General features: G+C 40.0%; 1 protein-coding gene across 1 annotated transcript in view; it reads right to left on the bottom strand.

The window, feature by feature from the left end:
* Window positions 1-9,456, bottom strand: part of polm (polymerase (DNA directed), mu) — a 10,973-nt gene extending 1,517 nt beyond the window's left edge. The window contains exons 1-10 of the mRNA XM_005739113.1: window positions 9,045-9,456; window positions 8,688-8,862; window positions 6,821-6,919; window positions 6,553-6,723; window positions 6,400-6,471; window positions 3,934-4,054; window positions 2,367-2,499; window positions 1,915-2,017; window positions 623-973; window positions 433-516 (exon numbers count right to left, since the gene is read on the bottom strand). Coding sequence (XP_005739170.1) covers window positions 433-516; window positions 623-973; window positions 1,915-2,017; window positions 2,367-2,499; window positions 3,934-4,054; window positions 6,400-6,471; window positions 6,553-6,723; window positions 6,821-6,919; window positions 8,688-8,862; window positions 9,045-9,241 — 1,506 coding nt within the window. The 5' untranslated portion in view covers window positions 9,242-9,456. The remainder of the gene's footprint in view (window positions 1-432; window positions 517-622; window positions 974-1,914; window positions 2,018-2,366; window positions 2,500-3,933; window positions 4,055-6,399; window positions 6,472-6,552; window positions 6,724-6,820; window positions 6,920-8,687; window positions 8,863-9,044) is intronic.
* Window positions 9,457-9,462: the final 6 nt, after the last annotated feature.

Genomic DNA, 9,462 nt, shown 5'->3' with positions numbered 1-9,462 from the left:
GGCGCTATTCTTTTCTCAAGGGTTCGCATGAGAAACTGGAAGTGTAGTGAAGGGTTAATGCGTTTAAGAGAAAAGAGAAAATTAATACTGAACAGAACTGAGTCCCACTTATTGTTGTGGCCCTCCACAACAGACCCAATCACTCACGCAGCCACTTTTAACTTAAAAGACTTTCCTGTTAGAAGCAAAATATCTGTTGCTTCTAACAGTTTGTGGAGTGATTTCTATGTAAAGAGCATGGGACAAACTTCCTGCTGAAATCCAAATGTGTTTCTTAGTGCTCAGAGTACCGCCTTGCCTCAACAGTACCTCAAGAGCACTTCTGCTCCCGGCTTCAACAGTGAGCAAAACTAATAAAGTATATCTTAAAAATAGACTCTCTAATCGCTAACACTACAAAAAAAAGGCTTTATTTTTCTTTTTTCGATTTACCTGTGTATTATCAAATAGGGCGTGACTGCTCAGAGACATGTTCTTCTCGTGCCCAGCCCAACGTCGCAGCTCCCTCTCAAACAACTGCACAGACAGAGGGAACATTAAACAATATAACATAGAAAAGCAGGGGAAAAGAAGGAGGCAATAGATTTTTGAAAGAGGACAAAGGTCAGGCGTGAGCGATCACCTTGGATCCGGTCCAGCCCAGCACAGCAAAAGCAAATTGACTGATCGGAGAGACCACCAGGTCCACCCTCACAGCTCTCCATATTTTGTGTGATGCAGCTTCCATCTGGTAATTCTTACTGAGCTCACATAATTGTTGATCTGTGTCCACCTGCATGTGAGGTCTGAGAACGTCCTTGGTTTTCAGATCATTTTGCTCCTCTGGCTGCGTGCTTTCTTGTTCCTTCCCTTTGGTCAGTTTAAAGATGGAGAAACACCTTTCAAAGCGGTCCATGTTGGAGGCAGGCCGAGCAGGGCCATCCTTCGACTCCAGGTATGAGTTTCTGGTAGTTTTCTGGTACAACAGAAATCCCTGAATAGACAACAACCAGTTCAGATCAGAAACATATGTCATATAGAGTTGTGAGGAAAGTTTATATGAACTCATCATGGACCTGAATTCACTGCAATTTAGAGCTTTCAATTACTGCTTTGAAATATTCTTTTTCCAGGGTGAATGATTGCATAGCTTGCATTGGATGCACAAGTTTAAATGCATTTTGAATTTTCTAAAATCCAGAGGGACAAAAATTACATATACAGACTCAATATATACACACATACAGTCACTTAAAGCTTTAAATAAGTGGCGCTGAAGGTTATACAATTTCTTTTCATGACTTAACTACAACTGATACTTTCTCTTTGGAAGCATAAAAAAGTTCTTGTTTAACAGTATTCATTGGACTGAAAACAGTGAGAACAACCTGAAAGTAATATAAACTCTGAATGGAGAGTGTAGATTTCCACAGATTGTGAAGGTCTTTTAGAGCCATTTCTGAATAATGGCAGATTCCAAGGTCATCAGTTCAAACAACTGTATGCAAGTACAAATTTTCAGGCGTGTCACCACTTTTCCAAGATCTGGAAAAGACAAAAAACTGTCACCCTGAGATGGGAGGAAACGGTTTAGGATGATTAGGAACAATCCAGAAACCACTAAGGCTCAAGCCTGTCATTCACTGGAAACAGCTGACCTCTGACCTTGGGTTCAAGGTCACCAGGATTCAAACATGTCCCAGATATTTAGCAGATGCACCTTTAACATCAATTTGATACTCATATGTCACCTCATTATCAAGTTATCACATTCAGACTTGGGTGTGTACGCCGCCTGCACACCAGGGTGACAATATCCCAACAGCCCTTTACCACTGAGAAGTAAAAATCTGAATCAGAATAGTTTAACCCCAGAGGAAACTGTGTTGATTTGTTTCAAAGGATTTAATAAATATCAATTGTCTCAAAAGTTACCTGTGATTCCAACCAGGCGACCACTTTAGGCATCAGTCCCACCTCTTTGCCTTCCTCTGGGTGCGTTATCAGAAAGTCAACATCGTGGCCCGTCAGCTTCCCTCTGTGAAAATACCACAGTTCATATTTCTATTAAATTGCAGAGGGCAAGTTTAAAATTTGATTTGGTTCAAGAAGTGTTTACTTGTTGCTCATGTAAAATTTTCTTTAAACCGCATGTATGGTAAATGGTAAATGGCCTGCATTTGTATAGCGCTTTTCTAGTCCTTAAGGACCCCAAAGCGCTTCACACTACATTCAGTCATTCACCCATTCACACACACATTCACACACTGGCAATGGCAAGCTACATGTATAAACAATAATTTTGACAATATAGAGCTCATTGAGATATTTTAGGCTGTGAAGATTTTGAATGTGCTATCAGATGTACTGTGTGTGTGTGCTTTCACCTCCTGAATCCTCCGGTCAGAGCAACCTGTGATCCTGTTAGCACAGAATCGACAGCTTTCTGCACAATCTCCCCGATGGCATCTGCTTCTGCTTTAGTGACCGGCTCGTTGAGGTCATCGTAGTGCTCAAGACCTTGATGATGAGAGTGTATTTATTATTTTTTAACAATTTTATTTTATATAGGACATGAGGAAAGGCGAATTACCAAGCAACCAAGTGAACACATTATTTTTTTTAATGCTACACAATGTCATTAAAAAGTATTTCCCAACTTCCACACTTTCTCAGATATCTTTTTTTCATATTTATCATTAACAGGTGATTGCGACTGTCAAAAATCTTTAATATTAGACCCATCTCATTTTGTCAATTTTGATGATCCCCAAGACTTTTAAGACAATATTCTGTGGACTGATGAGCTGAACTGTTTGGGGGTTTTCATAAAAAGATCAGTCAAACATGGAGGTGATAGTGTGACGGTATGGGGCTGCTTTGCTTCTCCAGGACCTGGACTGACCAAAATTGATGGAACATGAATTCTGCTCTCTACCAGAAAACCCTTAAAGATAATTATGACAGCAAGTCTGTGAACTCTAAGCATGCTGCAGTGCCTTCAATCCAACTATTGTGTAAATTGCTACCAGATTTTTTTTTTTTAAAAAATCATGCAAAGAATTGCTTTTTGTTTTAAGATTAATGTTTAATTTGTTTCTCACCTCTCCTCCAGATTGCACCAAGCCTCCAGCTGGCCAGACAGGAACTTCCAAACAAGTCTGGCTCTTTTTGGCCTCCTTTTATGGTAAAATTCCTGGGAGGGAATGTGCCAGGTGTAGTGTGAAGTGGGGGTGGGGTTTCGCGAGGTTAAAGAATCTGTTGATGTTGAACGTTTACACAGTTGGGGAATTTTCTAAATATATTTGTGTTAATGTTCTCACTGTTAACTTATCATCATTATATTTGAATGACAGATTGAGCATTGTTATTAATTTGTTTAATTCTTAATTGCTATTTAATTCAAGGAGTGGGAGGAGCCACTGGTTATTTAGTCAGGGGTTGCAACTCCTCTTGAGGACTAGTGTGTGCCGAGTCACGATGGAGAGTGGACCATAGTGGCTTACATCAGGGGCCGTCGTTACAGTAGTTTAGCCCACTGCAGAGTTGTTTCTATTTCGATTAGGATCATATTTCAGGTGTTATTTGTTTCTCAGTAAAGTCTTTCTAGTTTGAGTTTTTATTTAATTGGCTGTACTGTATTTGTGACACATTAGATCACGGATGTGAAAGAAAGAATAAAAAGACTGGACTGTCAGCTTTCAGAACAACATATTGCTGCCACAAGACATGTGACCCAAAATCCCCCCCCTCATGTGTCAAAAGAATTACACATGATGACTTTTTTAAGGCCCATTCAAAAGAGAGAGACACACAAAGACACAAGAACTCACCTGACATGCTTTAACTTGGACACCAGTTAAATAGGAGACAGCATACATATGCCTGCTCTGATCATTATAGTAAGAAAATTATCCTCATTCAAGAATGCCAAGAAAAACAAAGCTAACAAACCTGATTTTTGTGCTCGATTAAGTGTTTGTCCTGAATCTCGTAACTGCTCAAGGTTGTATATTCCCTCTCTAATCCATCGGTCAGCAGTTTTGGCTCCAACTCCAAAAATACCAGTCAAAATCTGAAATACATTTATTTAAAAACATTAAGGACAACAGTACATTTGTACCACTTTGGCGCAGGGCCCAAATCGCCCTCCACCTATGTGTTTGCACATGACCCATAGCACACTGATGAGCTAAACACAGTTTTATAGTAAACGTTATTCTTATTTACAGCCCCTCCAAAGAACAACAGAAGGCTCTGTCACCATCTTGCACGTAAGAGATTCAAAGTTTACATGGTTTCAGGACATACTTATGGTGTGTGTCATGTCATTGCTAACTCCCGATCATAGAACAGTGATAAGAGCAGGAATGTTTAGAGCAAATCAGTATTTCCTAGATTTGAGTTGCTTGATACAAAATCTTTAAATAGTGGATAACATGTTGTGTTACAGGTTGCATAAATAATACTAAGAATGTTAGCCATTAGATAGATTTTTGCTTGCGATTACAAGCCAAATTCACGATCTGTGTACATTAAGCAAAACTGTACAGTGAAAGCAGTAAAACAGTTGATATCATAACAGAAAGTAGCAAAATGCATTCCATTAGAAAATGAAATAACTATATTTTCCTTCAAAGTGGGGTCTATTAAGCTTTTCCTTTTCTGTCACATAAGCATACAATTACAGTAACAAATTCCATAATATTGTCATCTCAAGCACACAGCTCTGGCTATGAGCACTGCTGAAGCCCCATCCTCCTGCTGTTCAAACCTTCTTTGTGAGGGATAGCCAATAAGAAGAAAGTTGGTCTACAGGAGATAAAACTGGGGTTTTTTGGCAGAGAATCAAGTATAAAACATTCAATGATAAGTGAGAAATCTGAATTATTCAAAGCTACTCCGGTAAAGTAAAAAAAACAAAAACCCAAACAAGCAAGTTTGCAGCAAAGCAACTGCCGATGCCTGTCTCAGCATGCAAAGCCCCCAGCATCCAACATCAGCATGGCAGAGATGAAGGCACTTATATTGCTTAGTTATGACAACAGCATTATCATCCTTCCAATAGAAAAGGGTGCATGCATGGTTTTGCTGAACCAGAAAGACTATCATAAGAAATTTATGAGCCTCTGAAACAAGACCCAGGAAGTGGTTACAGGAAGAGGGTGATAGACTGTCTGAAGCGGTTAGAACAAGAGAATGCTTTTGACCAGACATCATACCACAGGTTGCCTAGGGGAAGCTATGCAGTCTGTATGGTTTACTGAAGATACTAAACAGGATATACATTTAAGATCAATTGTCTGTATGATCAACTTGGTCACTTGTAACATCTCAAATTTTCTGGTCTCAATCCTCAACCCATTGTTAGGCAGATCACCGGGTAGGATATGAAAAATGACAGGTTAGCCTTCTTAGACTGTAAGATTTCCATCAGTAATGGGGGACATTTAAAAGTTGATGTGTATCATAAACCAACGCAAACAGATCAGTATTTAAGCTTTGACTCTCATCATTCACTGGAGCACCCAGTTTGTGCTCCAGTTGATGATGTTATTATTAGTAGTATTATTAGTATTAGTATTATTATTACAGGACGCTAAAACACAGAGCGAACGCCATCACCACAGACAAGCGGCCAGGGAAGCAGAAGAACATCATACCAAGAAAGCCCTGATTAAATGTGGTTATCCCAGCTGGACATTTGTCAAAGCTGGAATGTTGTCTAAAGAAAGCTCCTGCCTGCGCCAGAAACTGGTCCACCCCAAGGATTGGGTCCCCCGACACAAACAGAGTAAAGTAGTCTACACTGTTAAGTGCCAGAAAGGTTTGCCATGATTCTGAGAAACCAAACAACTTCTGGCTAAGCAGATGACACAAACAGAAGAGCTAACTCGTCAGGCCAGGACTCTGCAGTCTATTCACACCTACAGACCAGTGGACATTGTTTCAATGATGAGGATGTGCACATCTTGGACAGGGAGGAATGCTGGTTTGAGCGCGGAGTCAAGGAGGCCATTTACGTGAAAAGGGAAGAACCATCTCTGAATCGAGGAGGGGGGCTAAGGGTACATCTTTAACCATCTTGCAATCAATGACTTTGATCAGTGTTTGTTGATCAATGGTCATGACAGTTTGAATAATAATTATCAAGAGAGCCCATTGTTTGCCAGTGGTGCTAGTTTCAGGTACTGTTCAAATGTAAGGTTTGTAAGGTTGACTTTTTGAGTCAATTGGATGAGTCCGAATGAACAGAAACAACCTTTTGGGAGCTTGAGTTAAAAAGTATTAAGTTAGAAAGGAGAAGAATAATTTTATTTCCTAGTGATAGCTAAGTTGGACCTATTCCCTTTAGCTTTTTAACAGCTGCTTTTGAACAAGGGGACACACCTGCAGCAGATTTTAAAATGCCTGAGATACCTTTAGTGCTTTGTACCGCTTTGACTGCTTGGTGGATTCAACCTCACTTGACACTCCATTCTCCAAAACATCCTGCAAGACCAGAGAGTTTAAATGAATTTAAACTACATCTTGTTAGGGGGTGAGCATGGAATGCTAAAAATTTTCACTTACTTTTATAACTCTAAGCGAGTGTTCTCCAAGACAAGGCAGACCCCTGAGCTGTGACATGCTTATCACCTGTGTGGGGAGCGCCTTCATCAAGGCAGCAGCTCGTCGAAAGGCAACGCCTCGTCCGTCCTCATTATTGAGCTCAGCGTTTTCAGCTAAAAGCGACAAGGCATCCTGAGGCAGAAAATGCAGTTCTGACATATGTGTTAGCTAACATGGCACCTAAAATCAGACTTCTGTGTTTGCTTGGGGTGGGGGGTGGAGGGCTTACAGTCAAGTTGCTGTTATGGTTGTCCCGAGTGGTTCGTCTCTGACAGGCATAGCTGGGTACTGAGAACAAAGCAACCTCTGCTTCACTGATCTGCTGCTCCTGGAAGACAAACATAAGGACTTAAAGTCTTCAGTATAACCTGAAACCAATGCCTATTTGGTTTAAAATACATGTTGGTTAACTTAAAGCTAGCTTTGGAATGGATAGAGCAGGAATGATTACAGCAGGGTGATGTTAAACTTTTGCAAAAGCCGAACCTCAAATCTGTGGTATGTGCTAGGCTTCATGTCAGGAAAAGCCAGCTTCATGTTTAAACCAAGCCTAAAATGTCAAACTCTTACCAAAAATACATTTTAGGATTATACCAAAAACTCATTGGCTAATAAACCAAATTGGTGAGGGACATTTAACCAAGTATAGGGTTTTCTGACAGACCATTTTCTTGCTCCATTATTCACTGTGGTCTGAGTGTAAAAATTCTTTGTGGTTCCGAGCTATTGTTCCCATTGCGCTCCCAGAACACTCACAACTTTGGAAATTCTCACCTTGACCTGAGCCTCCCCTGGCTGAGGCCTACAGAGTTTCTCAAACATGCACACTTGCCCAATTTCTTCTTACCATCATACGTGGAAGAAACAAAAATGAGTGAGTGCATCAGAGACATACAAAGTTAAGAGGCTTGTACTCTGTTGGGAAACGCAATTGCCTGCCTGCACTGCTAAACCAGAAAGCATTGCAATTTCTGACTGAGGAAACTTACAACAGTTTCTGAGGAGGAAACCAGGGAAGTCCCCAGGAGTGACAAAGAAAGCAAGAAAAGCAAGAAACAGTTGATTCAATTTTCCTTCAATTCAATTCAGTTTTATTTAGCATCACAACAGTAGTTGCCTCGAGTTGGTGAATGAGTAAAAGAGAATGCCAGATGATAGGCATAAGTGGAGGACAAGAAAAAACACATCTGTCAGTCTGAGACGGGAAACTCACTACAGTTATTTTTTAACAAATAAGTGTAATAGTAAACTTCAATGCAGATGGAAGCCTTTTTAATGAATGCGGTTTATTAAAAGTAGCTTTGTCAGGAGTGGTCACTAGATGTACCAGTTTCTGCTCATTTTGAATTTGATGGCAGCAACATATGTCAAAAAAATTTGGACAGGGCTGTGTTAACCTCTTCCAGCAAAAGACCAGCCGATGGACTTTTGTAAGAGGAGTGTTGTTGTATTGTTGTGTGACATAGGATTCTACCGACTCAACAGTCTCAGGTTTTAGATTCGTTTCATGTGAAAATGTTTTCAACCGGTGAAAGGTCTTGACTGCAGGCAGATCAGTTCATAGCCATGCTGCTGTAACTGATGCAGTATGTTGTTTAGCAGTCAAATGTGAACTATGCAAGGCCTTCACTGAAAGTAATTTTACCATCTCACTGCTTTTTGTCCTGACATACAATGTAAAATAGTGGGACCTTATAAAAAATAGATGTGAGCCTTTCTAAATTCTATTTATAATTTACCATCTTCTAGGAGTTCACTCAGCTAATGATGAAAAACTTAATAGACCTCATAGTTACTGATCACAGATCAATGAAACAAAAAGTCATTTTTGGCAATTTAGTGCCAATAGACAAATAAAGCTGTATAAAGACTGATGGTGTCAGTGTGCAATTACTCCCTAATGGCAAGTAAAAGCATTTTACGCATGATATGTGATTTGTCACTTTATCATCAGAGTTGCTCTATAGGTTACTATTACTATAAACTGCTTGTATTTATTTAGTACATATTTACATTCAGTGAAAACACTTATTACTACAAAACAAAGCCTTAGATTTTCGGTTTTGATATCATGGATGTGTAAAATGAAAATGTACCTGTAGTTTATGTCTATGTGTTATCTCCACAGGATGACCAGCACGCATGCTCTCTGTGTACCAGCTGACGTCCAGGAGGTGAACTCTAAGGCTCTGACCCCTTCCCTGAGACTCTAGCCACGTCCTGACCTCAGTGCCACAGTTATTCTCAGAAATAACATGTGTGACGCTTTCACTGTGGAGAAACAGCAGATTAAAAGTAAAATGACTCATACACTTTGGATTCTGTGAAGGAGGGTTTGAAGACAGATATTTACCCTAATACATTTCATTTTAGGCTTCCGCGAAACCTACATTTTCCAAGTTATACTTGCTTTCCCGTGACATTTGTATCAGTGGATTTGTGACACTTCTCACCTGAACACGTCCGCCACCTGAAAGCCTTTATTTCGTCCGAGTTGAGAGAGGAAAAATCTTCGGCTGGCTCCCATTTTTCTTTCCAACATGAACAAAACAACTTGAGAGAACTTGTTTGGTACCTTATGTCCACTGCTGTCACTCACAGTATTCCCAGCATCCGAGGGGAGAGTTTTTCTTCGTTTTAGTGGCACCATGGTACACAACAAAACTATTTAATGGAACTCACTGGGTAGTTTGACACCAGGTCCGGTTCACTTTAGTCACAAGTTCATGACGTTTGTTTTCCTAGCTTGTCTTTTTCTTTAACTATTTTTGATAAAATTACAATTTCTAAACATACGACACTGTAACCTACATGAATGAACCTGACTCACTGGGTGAGGTTTAAGCTGTGAGGTAGGTTTGTGGGGAAAGA

Source organism: Pundamilia nyererei, unplaced genomic scaffold (genome assembly GCF_000239375.1).
Source record: "Pundamilia nyererei isolate P.nyererei 1_Seehausen unplaced genomic scaffold, PunNye1.0 scaffold00089, whole genome shotgun sequence".
In the NCBI taxonomy this organism is placed as follows: Eukaryota; Metazoa; Chordata; class Actinopteri; order Cichliformes; family Cichlidae; genus Pundamilia; species Pundamilia nyererei.
Note: the sequence above shows the minus strand (reverse complement) of the source record. Positions and strands in the feature narration are given on the sequence as shown.